Raw genomic sequence first — 18,333 nt, 5'->3', positions numbered from 1 at the left:
ATTATAACCTGCCTTTAAGGAACCTCAGAGAACATCACATTCAGGTGTCCTCAAGGAGGCAATGACACCAGTGGGCATGGGGGTAACATGCTTTTCCTTTTGTGAAAGACTTGCATTTAATCATCACAGTAATCCTCTGTGGCCTGTTACCCATTTCACAGATAAAGAAGCTGAGGCTCAGAGAGGAAGTGACTTCCTTGATGGCACACAGCTAATAAGTGGCAGGGCCAGAATCTGACCGTAGGTCCTCTGAGTCTAAACCCTATGCTATTTCCACTTTATCACATCTCTCTCTGCTTGAATGTTTCCGAGGGACAAAGAGCTCGGTCTTTCATGAAGGAGAGGCCTGTTGCATCGTTGGGGCAGCTTGGATCTTTTCTAAGTGACTCAAGGCTCCGAACAGCTGAGAAGACCCTGCTGAGAAGACGGTCACGGGGCGGCCCCTCGGCCGAGGCGCCTCCCCAGGCAGCTCACCCGGCTCAGCAGGCTGTACTCCAGCTCCGCGCGCAGCTCCAGGGCGCTGCCCCTGCTCACGGGGGGCAGCCAGTGGTGGATCATGGCCTGCCTGGCCTCCTGGCTCGGGAGGTCCACCAGAATCCTCTTCTCCAGGCGCCGCAACATGGCACAGTCTAGCTCCCTGAGTCACGTCCAAAACAAAGGAACTGGTTGTGGCAGTAACTCACTTCTTAAGCAACAACTATATTTGAAGAACAAATTTAGCAGGAACCAATCCTGCATCTTAACTGTTACTCTACATCTATGTCTGAGTGGATAGGACCATTACTTCATGTTGTTTGGGAGAAACAAATGGTTAAAAAGAAGAAAAAAAGAAAGAGATAGGGAGGGAGGGAGGGAGGAAGGAAGGAAGAAAGGAAGGAAGGAAGGAAGAAAAAGAGAAAGAAAAAATACATCCCCCAAATACCTCATGTGAAGGAGGTAATTTTAGGTGACTTAATTTGAGGGGGAATAAATCCAGCTAACAACAACCAAACGAGCATTCCCACTGCAGCTGTAACATCAATTATTCAACCTGATCCTGCCAATGAGTACACTATTCCTGACATAACTTGGGCACTCTGGGAAGTACGCTAATTCTTCCAAAACTCTCATAAATTCTGGACTGAATGACTATCTCACCCCATTGCTCTGGTGAAGTAAAGTGCAACTGCTCCTTCCTGGGCACCCAGTGCAAATGTGGCCCTTTGAAACACTCATTCCTGGCCTCCCAAAACACTATCAGGCCAGGTTTATGCAATTTTGCATTTGCAGGCCATTTCCTTATATTTCTTAATATAAAAATTTCAAGCAAATAGAAAAGTAGAATAAAACAACAAATATCCACATACCTACCATCTTGATTCAACAACAGTTAACATTTTGCCGTATCTGCTTCATATATATTTATCTATTCTTGTTAAATTATTTCAATGTAAATTACATCATGAAACCCCACCCCCAAATGCTTCAGTATGCATTTCCCAAAAAAGGGGCATTTCCTTATATAACTAGAATACCATTATGACACTAACAGAATTAACACAGATTGAATAATATGTCTAATGCCCATTCCATGTTAAAATCTCTCCAATCACCCCCAAAATATCTCTTACAGTTTTCCCAACCAACATTCAATCAAGGATTATGCACTGCATATGATTATGTCTCTTAAATCTCTTGTAATCCAAAGCAGTCTCCTTGCCTTGGCCCCTTTTTGAATAGGTAAGGCTAGCTGTACAATGTCCCACATTCTGGATTCATCTGATGTTTTCCTCATGGTATCATGTAACTGGTTCCTGTATCCCCTGTCCTCCAAGACGGAAGTTAGACCTCAAAGCTTAATCAGAATCAGGATAAACATTTTTTGCAAGTATATTTCATAGATAATATGTTTTCGCATTCATTACATTGGAATCCAATGTTGGTGTGTCTCACTGCTAGTGATGTGATGTTTAATTACTGAGATCATCTGGTGACCACAGCTCTCTTCATTGGACGGTCTCTCAAGCATCTCTTTGTAAGGAGTAAATATTCTACATACAGTACTTTGGCACCATGTGAATACCCCTTTCCCCATTCCTTTCAACTAGTGGTTTTAGCATCTGTTGATGATCTTTGAATCAACTGTTTCATGAGAGTGGTGCAAAATGGTGATTTAAAACTTTTTTCCATTCCAAATGATTATTTAGAATTATTATGTAAAGTAGAGCTTTCCCTCATTAACTGGGGCTCTTTGGTTACCTTGAGTTACCATTCCTATTAAAAACAGATCATTTTTGAGTGTGAGTTTGTGAACTCTTTTTATGTTAAAATTTCAAGCTCCTAGACGGGAGGGAAATATCTCTCTGATTTTCTAGCACAGAAATTAGGAAATGCCTGTGTGTTGGTCTGGCTTAGCCGATAATAAAGAGTAACAATGAAAACATCACCACCAGATTTTCTCACTCATAAAGACACCGAGAATTTCCAAAGCACCCTCCCTTTTTTCTTACTCTGAATCTATGTCATATTTCCTTTTAAATTGAAAACATGAAAATACCCTTCCAGGGAGCATATCTGAATCCTAAACTGGAGCGACCAGGTTTCTTAAAAGATTGTGTCTTTTCTTTACCTATCATTCCTCCCGTCCTGAGCTGAGAATCCACTCCAGGGCTGCTTTCCCGGCAATAACAATTACCTATTTCTTTTTCGCATTTGCTTTGTTCTTTATCAGCTTCACCCTGTTGAAATTCATCTCATCAGAGACAGCCACCTGCACAACCACGCCCCCTCTCAGGGCCAACATTTATATTCCAGACACAGGGTCAAGGGAACTTTGCAGAGCTCTGGGAAATTATTTTTTACGTTTGAAATATTAATAAAAGCTAGTGCTTAAATAGCACTCACCAGGTGGCAGGTACTGTTTCAAGCATTTTCCAGATATTAATTAATTCTCAGAACCTACCTATGAGGTAGGTAATATCTTCATTTAAGATGAGGAAACTGAGGCATAGAGGTCGAGTAGCTTGCCTGAGGTCAAAGCTAGTGAATGGCGGCCCTGGACTTGAACCCAAACAGTGAGACTCTGGAGACTGTGCCTCAGTAACTGGCCTGATACTAGCACAGTAACAGCAGGGAGACCCCAAGTCACATCACGGTGAAATCTCAGAACCCTGAGAACGAACAGAGGATCATAAAAGCTTCCAGAGAGGAAAAACAGGTTGCATCCAATGAATGGAGAATAAGATTTCTCATCATCAATGTGAGATATTAAAAGAAAATAGAGCAATGCCTTCAAAATTCTGAGGAAGAATAATTTTTTATAACTATTTTATTTATTTTTATTTTTGGCTGCGTTGGGTCTTTGTTGCTGCACGTGGGCTTTCTCTAGTTGCGGCGAGCAGGGGCTACTCTTCATTGCGGTGTGCAGGCTTCTCATTGCAGTGGCTTCTCTTGTTGCAAAGCACAGGCTCTGAGCACGCGGGCTTCAGCAGTTGTGGCACGTGGGCTCAGTAGTTGCGGTGCGCAGGCTCTACGGCACGCGGGCTTCAGTAGTTGTGGCTCGTGGGCTCTAGAGCACAGGCTCAGTAGTTGTGGCGCACGGGCTTAGTTGCTCCGCAGCACGTGGGATCTTCCTAGACCAGGGATCGAACCCGTGTCCCCTGCATTGGCAGGTGTATTCTTAAGCACTGCGCCACCAGGGAAGTCCAGGAAAAATAATTTCCAGTGTAGAAATCTGTATCTTGATCAAACCATCAATTAAGTGGGAGGATAGAATAAAGACATTTTCAATATGCAGAGCCTAAAAAATATTACCTCCCATGTACCCTTTATCGGGAAAGTACTGGAGGACCAAAGGGAGAGAGAAACCAAACCAAAGGGCCACATGGGCTCCAAGAAACAGAGGGTCTGACATAGAGAGAGAAGGAAACCTCCAGGATGACGCGGGGGGTGGGGGGGCGCCTAGGGTGCAGAGGACAATCCGCTCATTTTGGAGAAGGTGAGAAGGCTCTGGAAGATGTGCCTCCAAGAAGATAAACTTGACTGAATACCTGATATGTCTGAGTAAATTCAGAGCTGTTTTAGACAGTTAGCAGAGAGCTGGGCCTCGATTAGCGGCAGGAGGAGGTGAGTGAGGGGGGACGAAAGGAGGGGGGGGGTCAGGGAGATACAGAGAAGAGAAACCATTAGACTCACATTTAGGAATTCGGTCCAGCAACATTGCCCACCCGCCAAGTGTACTGTCACTGCTGAGTCTCCGATACACAGAAATGAATATGACAAACTCCCTACTTCAATGTAAATAATAGGCAGTAACTGGGAGGTTTGGGCCTTGGACTGCAGGAATGTTGGTCCTGTAAACTTTAACAGTAAAATAAGACTTGGGAACCTGAAGCTAAAACTAGGAAGGAAGAGAGAATAAGCTGGGGAAATGGCAGTGCTGGGTTGATGAGCAGTTGCCCTATTTCCCCCAAGGCCTTTCCTTGGACCAGCTGCCCCTCCTGAAAGGGCAGGGGCTGCAGAAGGAAGTCTCTTTGGTGGGAGCACCTCTGGTCTCTTCATCCCAGCCAGGGGGACTTCTTATTGAAAGGAAGACCAGATCCCCGAATGCCCTAGGAAAATGCAGGCAGGCAGAGGGAGGTGGGAAAACAATCCCTCACTATAGATGATTGTATTGATCAGCTAATGCCCTAAAGCAAGAGATTTACCTCAAAACTGCTTGTGGGCACAAAATAAGTGCAACTCTCTGACAGCCAAGCCTGATTAATGCACTTTTAATGACATCAATGATAATATAATCATACAAGGGAGGAAACAAAGGACAAATGGAATGTACCCAGGAATCATTCTTTATGCCAATATATTTATGTGAAAAAAGTTAACCTGCAGCAGCCAGAAAACACTCCCTTTAGCTGCTACATTTTGATTTTTACACCCAAGTTATTCTGTTCTCACATCTCCTTTATCCTGGTCATTTGGTACTTCCATCACCTCGAAGGTCAAAAGCAACCAGCAAGAGTGACTGTGACACAGTGAGGCTCACAGACCTCACAGCCTGGCCACTGGACCGGTGCCCACTGCTATATACAAGGTGGCAGCGCCCACTGGTCACCTAGACAGCTTGCATGGGCCAGGAGGCCTTGCACCTGAGCACCTGGGCTCCCCGCGCCAAATCTTCCGGGCCCTTCCTCAGCCCTTGGCCTGTCTCCCCTGTTAAACTGTGTTGTTCCTGGGATAATGATCATTCCAAATTTAACAGAATTTGGAAATCAAACATAATTCTAGTTTGTTCATTCCATAGTGAAAACATTAAGTTCAAACCATCTCAGTGTGACAAGAGAAAAGCAACCTTCAGTTTTGTAGGCAAAGTCTTTGCAGTATGTCCATAACCAACGTGAAGTCAGAGATCGTGGCAATCCTTGAAAAGCAGATTCAGGAACTGTATTCTTTGGTAGATGACAGGGAGTCAATGAATAAAGCACTGAAGTTTACTTTGTCTCCTGCACTGAGCTCTGCGTAAGTTGACTCCTACCTACACTTCCCACTTGGGCCAAACTGCTCTGTTGGCCGTTATCTGAATCTACATTTTGCCATCCTAGTTGAGCATGTACTCAGGTCATTTTCTTTACTTGGAACTTCCAGTTTGTCTACCAAGAGCCAGGTCCTTTTCACAGGTCCAGTTCAAGTGCTCTCTACCCCCTTTTCTTTTAAATATCTTTAATCAGAAATGGCCTCTTCCCGATATAATTTTATTCTACTTATTGTCTGTACCAGCCACGTGGCTGGCTGTATCCTCACTTCTTAGTTATTTGCGTTTATATCTCACCCATTGTCCCATCAGATAGCCAGCCTCTGGAGGCCAAGGATCATGGACCATGTATCTTGGGTTCACCCTCCTTCCATCATGCAGAATACTCACAGTAGGTACTCAATAGATACTACTTGAGTGAATGAATAAACTTTCAGTTCAGGGCTACTGGCTTCATGTAAGTGATCTGCTTCCTTAAAGCCCAGTCTTTATTTATGAAGGTAAATCTGCTTTGTGGAAAATTAGCATTTTATAAGCATCCTTTGTTCGAATTAACAGAGAAAACAAGCATCAACTTGGGAATAAAGCATTCTATTTTCATCTTTAGTAAAAAAAAAAAAAAAGGAAATGATGATTTAAAGGGATGATTTATTCAACTCACTTGGCTGGGCAGTGCTTTTGAAGATGAGGTGAAAGATGTAGTCTCCACAGGGGGCCTCTAATCTCCAGAGACTGCACTTCTCATTCTGAAGAGTGAGCTCACAAGCAAGAGACAAGGGGATCCAACAGGAGAGCCATCAGTTCAGTCTATGTCCTACTGATGTTAGGGTAAGAGCATCACATATTTATACTAAAGAATGACAATTACTTCGAGTTACTACAATACCAACAAGGAGATACATTCCTATTACTCTTGCGAGAAAATTTATGATCAATAATTGAGAGAAGAAATGGGAATCTTCTTTTTCCAGCAAAATGATGAACTAGATATTCAGAAATCTCTTGTTATAAAGCCACTTTAAAAGCTTGGTGAATTATAGGAAACACTTTTGGTATACACAACAAATGAGTCCACAGGAAGCAGCAAAATTCTCAAGCCCTAAAAATAAAGAGGAAGCCAAAAAATCAAGACTGGGCAGCTGAAATTGAAGCTGTGGCTGAGTGTTTGCCTCTTAGTTACAAAAAAAGTTTGGATTTTAAAGTCTACCTGTGGCAGAGCACAGAAGGCCTTGGGCCCATTCAAGATGGTAGGTAGAAACAAGGCCCATCACGTAAAACAAAAAACCGGATGGCACATCCTCTATGCAAGGATGGGTTAGAAAAATCTCCCCACTAGCAATGGAAAGAACCAAGGGAATTTGTCTTATACTTTGGGGTGGGAAAAAGTCTTCACTGATAATTCAGAATCCAACCTACCCTCACTGGCATGGATGGATGAAGAAGCCCTATGCTAAGAAATTAGCTTACAGTTGTCCAAAGCCTGACACAGTCAGACATAAATTTTCTGTGAAAGGACACGTGTAAGATTCTCACAGATAGAGTTCCCCTCACTAAATGTAAGCTCACCATCCAAAATTCTGAAACATATAACGAACCACCAAGAATGAGAGTCTGCAGAAGAAACTAAGAACAGAATTAAACTCCACTGATACAGACGATAAAATAATTGTGTTTAAGATGTATAAAATGATAAAAGAGGGAATCAAAAATATGAGAGAGACTCGCTTCTGGCCAAGATGGAGTAGCCCATCCTTCTCTAGTCCAACCACTACCACTAAAATTCACTGCATGTAATACAGCATCTAAACATAGGAAGACACTGGAAAGGAGGAGGACGAGGGGCTAGGGAGCAGGGGACATGCGGAACGACACAGCAGTGTTCTCAGGTTTCTTTTTTGCCTCCCTCAGACCTCCCACACGGGGCGCTGGAGAAGCCCACTGACAAACTGCTAACAGGCACAGACGGAAGCCTCAAGAAAAGCTCATTCTCCCTAACAAAGGACTGGGAAGAGGAGGTCCACCAGGACACAAAGCCTTTTTGATAATACCTGCCCAGCTCCAGCTAAAACGTCAAAGGGAAAACTGCCCCCCACTGAGTGTCTGTGCTGGGAGTCGTGGTGGAAGGAGCTTGGTCCAATGCGCTGGTGCCATATTAAAACCCTCAAGAAAAAGAAAAGTCAAATAAATTATGGCCCACTCATATGTGGGATTCTATATGGAATTAGGTAGATTTTCAAAGTTGTCCACAATGTATTAAGTGAAAGAAAAAAACAGGCCATAGAACAAAATAATACGTATCCATGAACGTTCACATGTGTTTCTGTGTGTGGGGCGTGGGGTGGTGTCTGTGTGTACAGTTATAGGGGACTGTGCACTTTCAAGCAACACCAAAGCATATAAAATATGATTTTTATAATGAACATGTATTATTTTTCTAAATAGCCAAAATGGTGAGAGTGATTTCCCTCTTGGGGGAAAAAGATTACCACAGAAGGATACAAAGGCAACAAATGATAGCAAGTAACCAAACCATCTTCACCATTAGGGTATATACAAAGATGATAATACTTATGTCACAGTGGTGAAATTATGAGCAGTTTTCCCCTAATTCTCAAATTTTCTGTAAAATGGTTATGTTAATTTTATACTTTTTAAAATTTGGTTTTAGAATTACAGTTCACATGTCAACCTGCACCCTGTTAAGATAAAGTAATGCCACAGTAGGCCAGGCTGAAATCAATTTATGTCTGATGACACCAAACAAACTGAGAAGGTGTGAATGGGGCAAGGGCAAGGTTACTCCTAGTAACCTCCTGCCCAGGCAGTCCTGTGTCTGCCCCGCTGCACCTACCAAATCCTGCACCACACACTTTTTTCCTGGTTGTGTCAGAATCACCCATCAACCACACATGGAGGATCATGAACTTGATATCATTGCACAGGTTAGTGAAGCTTTGTATGGAGAGAAGAAATTTCAAGCAAAGCAATCTGACCACTGGTAGGCACGGACATACTATTGCTAAAAAACAAAATTCAAATGAGTAAATATAAAGATCTAATGGGCTTTGTTCAGTGATTCAGGAAACCAGGAGCATCCCATCTAGCAAACAGAAAGGAGCTCTGAAGACACGTACAAAATGGAAGATGTTTTATAGGCAGAAGGAGATGCAACAAGAAAGTTATGAGCAAAGAGTGGATTGTTTTGGGTAAGGTCACCTTCTTTTGGGGAACAGCAGAGTCTATCCAGTGGATTACCTCACTAGTACTAACCAGGTAATTCCAGACTGACTGGTTAAGATTACATTCCTGGGAGAGATTGAAACTGCTATTAGGTTAAGTATTGAGTCTCGGTTTGATGATGTGGGCTTAGAACAAGTGACTTCATTTGGGGCCTGCTGTCCCTTTTTTAAAACGATAGAAGATTTTAAAAGCCTGAAAGCATGATTGAATGCTATTGCAATGAAAGATGCAATTATCAGATCAGAGTGAGTTAATGCAAACCACGGTTTCCCGAAAGGTTTTCAAATAGAACAGTGGTCTTATGAGACGCTCCTTAAGGAAGGGATTCTGGGGTCAAATAAATATGGAATGTACTGCTTTCTCATAGCTTTTCTTGGAGAGTCACAACACACAATAGCACCTTAAAGGCACTGAGAAGTCCTGCCAGGGTGGAAATCAGTTTAACTGTAACTCAGTATCTCTGAGTTAAATTAGATCCCACTAGATCCCATTTTTTGGATAATGACCTGTGGGAAACCATTCTTGGAGAAATGCTGATCTAGAGGGTAATGATAGTCAAGGCACGAGGCCAAAAGGTAGGACCTCAGAGAGCACAGCTTCTCCCTAGAGCCCAGGAGACACATGGAGCTACTGCGGAAAAACCCAGGGTTATGTCTGCTGACCGCTTCAATCACATGTATACAGGTCTATAGGAATCTCAAGCCAGACAGGAGAGAGCCCATATGGGAAGAAGTCAGTATACATGGGTACATCCTTGCACATTCCCAGTGCCAGAATCTCTAGGATCTTATGCTTTCTTTACATATTAAGATTTTTTTTTTTTAAATCCAGAGTGTGGTCATACCAGGTGGATGATTTTTAAAAGGGATAGTGAAATGTCTAGCCCTTTTGCAAACAACAAGGAAAAGATGAGTTTCAACACGCTTCACACATACAATTTTTATACCTTCTTTGTACGAACTATCATCAAGTGTAACAGACATCTAAAGATGGCATTTGCCTTAATAGCCCTGTTCAGTATTTTGTTTCCCTTTGGACTCCTAGGCCTGAGCTTGTGAATACTCAACAATCGAGGCGGGTCAAATTAGCCCTAACTGTGCTTGTTAAACATTTCTTCCATGGCTATTACTTTAAGTGGTAATATTAAATATGCAACATCCGTTATTCTTCTCATTGCTAATTTACACATCAAATGACACAGATGAGCTGTTATTTCTTGCTTCCTTCTTGTCCTTTGTGATGCTATAGATCAAGGAAGGCGCTCCTTGGAGGAGAAGCACTGAATAAACCAAGATGCTGCACGCCACCTCACTGCTGAGAAGGGAGAAAATGACTAGCCCTTTGACACAGAATGGATTTGTCTAGGGAAAGTGATAAGTTAACAAGCAGTAGATGATAGCCTAGTGCCCTGGAAGACGCTGTAGATAAGAAATACCACTAACCAACCATAAAGAATTTCTTTGGGGATTTTACGACTGGGTTTTTACATAGTTTGGTATAATTTAGTTATTTCCCCAACAAGCAAAGATTGCTTGAATCAGATAAGTTTATTTCCTCATCTAAGACCCTGAAGCCAAAATAAAGGTCTGTCCCAATATTCTTGATAAAAATATACTATTTCCTCATTTAAGGACTTGGACAATATGTAGCAAAATACTTAAAAAAAAATCTATGCCCTTTCATACAGCAATCCTACTTCCAGAAATCTGTACTCAAGAAATAACTAGATTTTGGTCAAAGATTTTTATTCAAGGAAGTTCATTTCAGTGTTATTTATAATAGAGAAAGTTGGGAGCATCCTTTATGTTCAACAGGAAAGGAATGATTAACTAAATTGTGGTATAGTCACATGTGGGAATTTTGGGCAGCCATTACAAAATCCAATTTTCAAGGATTATTTAATGACGTTGGAAATGTTCTTACTATAATGTTAAGTAATGAAAGCAGGACACTGGTGGGAATACAAAATGTACAACCTCTATGGAGGGAAATTTGGCAATCTCTACTATAATTTCATGCACATTAACCCTTTGACCCAGCAATTCTACTTCCAGGAACCTTCCCCAAAGATACACTGGCAAACACGCAAAGAGATATATGCACACCATTACTCATTGCAACATTATTTATAAGAGCAAAAGAGTAGCAACAGCCCAAATGCCCATCAGTAGGTGATTGGGGTAGATTATCATATGAACAAGATGGAATACACGCAGCTACAAAGGAAAGGAGGGAGAACTTTCTGTACTTATTTGGAAAGATCTCCAGAACATTTTGTTATGGAAAAAATAAAAATACAGAACAATTTCTATAATACACAACCTTTTGTGTAAGTAAACCAAGTTCAGTTATTTTATGGAGTTCTTAAAAAAAACTTGAGAGTTTGTGGAGGATGTGACAGTTTGTCTCTAAATAATGTCTGTCATTCCTTCCATTAGTCCAGTGAGCCTCAGCCGGGGGTGATTTTGCCCCCCTCCCTGGGCAATGTCTGGAGACCTATTTTGGCGGTCACAACTGGGGGCGATGCTACCAGCGTCTAGCGGGGAGAGACCAAGGATGCCGCTCAGCATGGTACAGCGCGCAGGAGGCCCCACAGCAGAGAATTCTCTGGCCCCAAATGTCAAGAGTGCTGACGATGAGAAATCCAGAATTAGCTCTTCCATCTTAGTTACGCCAGGTCTGTACCATTTTCTTCATCAAAATGTTACTGTTATGATAGGTTTGGTATTATTACTGAAAATTCTGTTATAGACACAAATATAAAATATATCTACATATTAGGATAAAGTGAATAGCAATTATATTAATGTTGTTAAGAACTAAAATGTTCACAATTAGAGAAAAGACACAAATATAAAATCAAATAATTTAACTAAAAACCTTGTAATCTTAAATTTGAGTGGTAAATATTAGTATGAACTCATCCTTTGCCTCTTTTTAAAACTAGGTGTGTATTTCCTAGCTCTGCCCAATCAAAGGGCCAAGAAGCTGTGATAATCCAGTAGCAAGGAACACCCATAACTGTGAGACTGTGATCTCTAAATAGTATTTCCCATTAAAGGGAACCAGGGCTCTGTGAATCAATGGCTGATTCCAGGTCTGGAGCAGAATATTCAAATTGAGCCTGGGTCATCTTGTGCAAATGACAAAGAAGCTTGGCCCTGCCACGCCTAACAGAAGGGGAGGCTAAGAAATAGAATCCAAAAGTTGGGGTTCTATTATGAAAGTAGAAGGATGAAGTAAATATTGGGAGGCAGTTATCAATCTCTGCCACAGCAGCATGGGGGCTGACAATCAGTCTCCGGATGTGTGCTGTCCAGTACAGTAGCTACCAACCACATGTGGCTACTGGGCACTTGAAACAAGCCTAGTCCAAACTGAAGCATGCCCTAAGTATAAAGTGTACACTGGATTTCAAAGATTTAGTATGAAAAAAAGAATGTAAAATATTACAATAATTTGTATATTGATTATATATGGAAATGATAGTATTCTAGATATACTGGGTTAAATAAAATATGTTATCAAAATTGCATTTTATCTGTTTCATTTGATAATTTTTAATGTGGCTACTAGAAATTTTTTAAGTATGTGTGCCTCACATTATATTTCTATTAGACAGCACTGCTCTAGAAAAACCAGTTACAGGGTCTTCTGAAAGGCTCGGAGCTTGGGAAATGGGACAGACATGGGAAGTTTAGCAAAGGCATGAAGAGAGAAAGAGGAACAAAAAATTCAGAGAGGGAGGGAGGGAGGGAGGGAAGACAGACTAGTGGCCACAGAACAGAAGAAAATATCTACAAATCTGATAGAGGACAAAACAAATCTTATAACTCAATAACTTAAAAACGGACAAAGGATTTGAAAAGACATTTCACCAAAGAAGATATGCAATTGGCCAGTAAGTACATGAAAAGATGCTCAATATCACTAGTCATCATGGTAATGTAAATCAAAGAGAGGAGATACCACTGCTCATCCACTAGGATGACTATAATCAAAACGACAGAGAATATCAAGTGTTGATGAGGATGTGACGAAATTGGAACCTTCATCCATGGCTGGTAAGAATCTAAAATGGTGCAGCCACTTTGGAAAACAGATTGGTCGCTCCTCAGTTAAACATAGAGTTACCATAATAATTCCACTCATAGGTATAAAAATAGGCAAATCTACAGAAACAGAAAATAGATTAGTGGTTGCTTAGTGCTTGGGGTAGGAGATGGGGATGACTGCTAATGGGTACAGGGTTTCTTTTCAGGGTAAAGAAAAATGTTCTAAAATTGATTGCGGTGACGGTTGTATAATCATATAAATATAAATATAGCTAAAACCATTGAATTGTACACATTAAATGGTGAATTGTATGGTATGTGAGCGATATCTCAATAAAGCTGTAAAAAAAAAACTAATGATGTTATACCAAACAAGTCATGAGATCATAGTGAGAGAGAGAGAGGGAGGGAGGGAGACTGACTCACTGGTTACCACTGGAGGTTGCTAGGGCACAACTCATGACTCTAAAAATCAGAGAACGAATGCTGATTTTCAAGTATGAACTACATTTCAGGGTAACCAAATAACCCTATTGGATGGGGGAAAGTTCTATGGTAGAGAATAATTCCAGCTATCAATCAGAAGGAATGATAGAATCACACCTCTAGTGAAATAAGTGATTCAGGCAAAGATCATCAGTGGATGCTACAACCATTGATGGGAACTATAGAGCAGAGGAACCTGGCTGACACACCTGAACCCACTGATCAATCTTGGTACCACCACAGGTGGGACAACAGGGCACTACATACTTCTGCATGCGATGCAGTGTGATGTACTCAGCATCACGTGTGAAGTATGTCGCCAAAAAATTATATTGATCCTGAATCGAATCTAATCAATCTAACTTTTAGTCTAGAGTAATTATAAGGGTAAGAAGAACTAGCTAAATATTACCGTGAGCATACAATGAGCCACATCCAGAAAGTTTAGACTCTGCAGGACAACCTCCCTAGCAATCAAGTCAATCGCAAGTGGGGGGAAAAAAAGAGGGAGTCTGTTCTAGATTAAAAGATACTTAAGAGAACAACCAATTACAAAATGCAAATCTTGTTTGGTTACCAGTTCAGTAAACCAATTGTAAAAAGACATTTTTGGAACAATATGGGAAATCTGAATATAAACTGGGTATTAGAGGATACTGAGCAATTACTGTTAATTTTGTTGGGGTTGATAATGACACTGTGATAATGTAAGAAAATGTCCTTATTTTTTTTAAAGATATATGCTGAAGTATATATATGTGAGAAATAACATGAGAATCTAGGATACAGTTTAAAATATTGTGGCAAAACAAGAGAGGAGGCAGCAATAGATTAAATCAATTGGGCAAGATGCTAGTTATGGAAACTAGGAAATGGTGGGTTCATTGTCCTCTTTTCTCTTTAGTGTTTGTCTAGAATTTTTCATCATAAAAAGTTTTATTTTAAACCCAGCGATGTTCAAGAATGGATAGGACTTACCGGTTCCCAGATATGCTGAAAGGATGCAATCTGTGATGTCTAGGAATCTGAGCTCAAAAGCACATATGTATTTGCCATTTGACATGACGAGAGGCAATTCTTTCAGAAAAACCCTTCTAGGCTTTTTTTGATTGCTTACTAGCTTTTTGTTTTTCCTCTCTGAACCATTTTATGTGAGGTTTACCAAAAACTGATCACCTTAGGGAAACTGCGGCAGCACTATAACCTCCTCAGCCAAGTCCTAGGTTTCGCTGGGAGGTAAGGGCTCTCTATTCCTCCCTGGGGGGCACAGCCCTTCCCGGAGCCGTGCACGAAGCTGTCCAGTTTTCACCCACCCTCCTCAGCTGACTCTCACAGTCCCCCTGGGTCATAAGTAAAGAGGTTATGATCAGCCCTGTTTCAAACAGGTGAAGGAATGGAGATTCTTTCTCTAAAGGATTTCACAGCCACATTTAAATGATGGTTCTCTGTTTGGATTCAACTTTAACATTGTGTGTAAACACCCCTCTCTTCACAATGTAAGATGCTGATCACCGTAGCACATTAGAAAAGTCTCATAACTTTGAGAAGAGTTGAAGCTGGGTTGAAATTACGAATGTAGTTAAAATAACAGACGACACATGAACGTCATCATCCCTTGCCAGTGACTTCCTCTTCGGGAGCCTAGGTGAGCAGCGTGCCCGAGCAGAAGGGCGTCTCTTTTCACCTTGGAATGTAGAAACAGAAATGGACGAGGTAGGGGGAAGGGGAAGAGTGTCATGAGTCCCAGCTCTGCTGCAAACAGGATGTTGACTTTGGGTGGACTGACCTCCCCTGACCTTGGTACCCCCTCTGCAAATGGCAAGAGCAGCATTTCCTTATCTGTCTCCTGTCTCATCTGCAGCTCAAAAGAAACAAGGTATGTGAAAATATTCTTGGAACTATAAAGGGATTATAATTATTTTTTAAAATATTCTCTCCAAGTAGATATTATTTTTCTCTAGTCAACATCTCTTATTTCCCAGTTCTGCTTCTAGAATTGGTCTTAAACCACTCTGGGATACAGTCTGAATAACAGACTCTGAGAGTAGATTATATTTTCAATTAGATACTATTTAGCTTCCTATTTACTGCGCAACATTAAGGTAAAGATTTTCCTCCTAACTTAAAGGTTAATTTTAACACTGTTAAAATCCAAACATATTATTTCTGGAATATTCTTTGAGTCCTGCAGATTTTAGCATTTTATAGTTCTCGGCCAAACCCCTGCTTAAACACAGTTAATAATTTGGCTTTAAACTCAGAATGTCCATTTTAAATATTGTCAGTGGTAGCCCTGACCTATGTTCCTTCCGTTCAGGCAGATTCTTTCACGGTACAAGTAGCAAGGATTGAGGACTTGACCAGGAAAGCCTTCAGCTTAATCTTCCGGGGCTGGAACCAAACAAGAGGACTTTTCCTGAAGTGCTCAGTATAATATCTTCATCTGTACTCAGTGGCTCATGAAAATGTATTCAGAATGTACTCTCTAGATCTCTTACCACGGCAGGTTGGAGGCTGCTAAGACAAACACGAGATCCTCGGAGCGAGCCAGCCCATCCATCTGCACCAGTAACTCTGTCTTCATCCGCAGGCTTCCTTCGTGCTCTCCCCTAGAGAAAGACGAGGAGGTGAGATGCTCCCAAGAGGCAGAGTCTTTGCTTCCATGACCAGGGTGACACTCATAGCAAGGACTCAGTGACGGCAGACCGGGTTCCCTTCTGACAACTAACCCCTTCGCTGCCGCATTCTCAGGAGCTACTCATCCCAGGGTTGGAGAAAACAAGCAATTGGTACTACTTTCAAACAGTAACAGAAAGGAAGTAAATGAATATAATGATGATATTGAAAAGAAAACCAAAGGTTGGCAATGAACCAGAAAATAACCGAAGGGGAGACAGTGGCACTAGTAGATTAAAAAAGGCAGCCTGGTTGTGTCGACCTGCCGTATCATTTACCCTTTTAAAAAATGGCTTCATTGAGAATAATCCTTTTCATTTATATAGCAGGCATGAAAGTATTTTACACACACTATTTCTTTTAGTATAATGTATGGATATAAACTGTCCAAGAAGAGATGAACTACAACACAATGTTTCATTCTCTTCTAATAAGAGACAAGATAATGACATGGAAACTAGGCTTTCCTTGCACAGCAGATTACAGGCAGTTTTCTGTGCAAATTCATCCTCCGATTTTCCCACCACCCCCACTGCTGAGACCCTCCCGCCAAGAAAGAGCTCTCACTACACCATAGGATGTGCACAATCGAAATTGGCTCAAAGTCCTGACCGGCTCCGGGAGGCTCTCATGTGGATCAAGTTAAAAGGACAAAAAAGTGCCTTTCTAGCACAACAGGACCTTCAGCTTCTCATCTCTGCCTGTATATGGTGGCAGCCCAAATTAGGCTTATGGGTTTTTTAGCAACTGTGCCCCTTTCTATCTAAGAGGAAATATAAATATAAATATCGTTATATATTTATCTAGCATTTACACATAATTACTATTCTTTTAACATAATATGACCCCCAAAGTCTTCAGAGCACCTGCCCTTATTCCCTTATCCTTTGAAGACTCTCGTTTTAGTGTTTAACTTCCAGACAAGGAAACTGACACGCTCAAGGCTGGTAGATGAAGAGTTTCCAAAGTAGCTCAATCAAAGCTGTGGAGGGCCCTGGGGATGGAGATGGGCAGAGTGCATGTAAGGGCGAGTGTCACTGCAGTGAGGCAGGCCAGGAGCACAGGGCTTTGCAGAGGAAGTGACCACTAGGGCGGCCTGGTGGGTTCCCAGCCAGGCCCCCGTGCAGTTGCCTGTTCCTGCCAGGCCCCCTTTGGAGAGGCAGAGCGCCCAGCCTGGGGCTGACTAGCACCCATGAAGCCATAGAAACAGTTGCATTTCAATCAACGACATGAATCCCATGCATCTTGGGTGCACCTTGATGGTTGTTTTTCTCTGCTGGGAAAATGGTTTTTAATAAGTAAAATTTCATAAATTATATTCTAGTTATACTTCCAACAAGATAATTTTTTACTTTTTATTAATATTAGTTCTGCCTTGATGATAGACCATTAGAGGCCATCAATAAATGCAGTCGTGTTGAGTTTTCCCTGAGAGCTGTTTTTTCAAGCCAGGGATACCAAGTTTAGTAAAAAGTTTCAAAGAAAAACACCTCTGATGAAGACAGAAAGGTGTTCTTAAAACACACACACACACACACACACACACACACAACCTCATTACAGTCTGAGATGTGTTCTGCCTGCTGGGGACATTAGTGGACACTTAATCTTTAGAGGTGACATATGTGACATATTTAAAATCGGTCTGGCTGAGCCACAGTCTGGTGTCACAGAGAAGTGGCGACTACCCTGGCCTCACACGCCTTATCCAGGGCTGCCTCTCAGGACTTAGCCCTTGGCAGCCCCGTTCCCCCCAGGCAGCCCCTCTGGCTCCAGGGGAGGTGTTCACAGGTGGCTATTTTGAGCCAGCAGGATGGTTATGGCAGCCTGGGATCAGGGGCTGGGTGATCTTCAGGCCTGAAATCCACTCTGCGGGGAAGGGGGAAGGGAGGATGACATTTCCTCCGGTTATAAAAACTACTTAAATCAGCTATTGAGTTAACGGGATCTAATTTAAAGACCTTTCCGTGTGCCTGCAGAAAATCTGTGGGCTTATTAATAGGCTCATTCTGCTGGTAAATGTCGATGGGCTTCCGACCATCAAACACACTTACGAAAGGGGAGAAGTGATGACCAAAAAAACCCTGTCTGTTACCCAGGAGCCGTGCCTCTCTGACTCATCACTGACTCCAGCTCGTCCAGGAAGATGGTGGAGGGGGCGTGATAGCGGGCAAGTTCAAATAACACCTGGGTGGGAGAAAAGCAACCACGTGTTCAAATTCATATACTTAAAGTTCTCAGATGCTCCTAGAGATTAAAAGCTTAGGATAGCTGTAATATTAAGCATTTATGCTTCACTTTGTTATTTCACAATAACTTGATAATCGTTACAGTTACTTCTCCCTAGCACTACCCCATGGTCCAATTATT

At 41.8% G+C, this 18,333-nt stretch overlaps 1 protein-coding gene across 8 annotated transcripts in view; it reads right to left on the bottom strand.

The window, feature by feature from the left end:
- Positions 1–18,333, bottom strand: part of KATNAL2 (katanin catalytic subunit A1 like 2) — a 96,380-nt gene that overhangs the window by 1,389 nt on the left and 76,658 nt on the right. For 4 of the 8 annotated variants that reach the window (XM_068563475.1, XM_068563476.1, XM_068563477.1 and 1 more), the window contains 3 exons: positions 18,059–18,150; positions 15,786–15,896; positions 475–637 (listed from right to left, as the gene is read on the bottom strand). In XM_068563475.1, the coding sequence (XP_068419576.1) occupies positions 475–637; positions 15,786–15,896; positions 18,059–18,150 (366 nt within the window). Of the gene's footprint in view, positions 1–474; positions 638–10,596; positions 11,489–14,462; positions 14,972–15,785; positions 15,897–18,058; positions 18,151–18,333 lie in introns of those variants that run through there. The other 4 variants (XM_068563478.1, XM_068563482.1, XM_068563480.1 and 1 more) reach the window with 4 other exon arrangements.

This window comes from Eschrichtius robustus, chromosome 14 (genome assembly GCF_028021215.1).
Source record: "Eschrichtius robustus isolate mEscRob2 chromosome 14, mEscRob2.pri, whole genome shotgun sequence".
Classification (NCBI taxonomy): domain Eukaryota; kingdom Metazoa; phylum Chordata; class Mammalia; order Artiodactyla; family Eschrichtiidae; genus Eschrichtius; species Eschrichtius robustus.
Note: the sequence above shows the minus strand (reverse complement) of the source record. Positions and strands in the feature narration are given on the sequence as shown.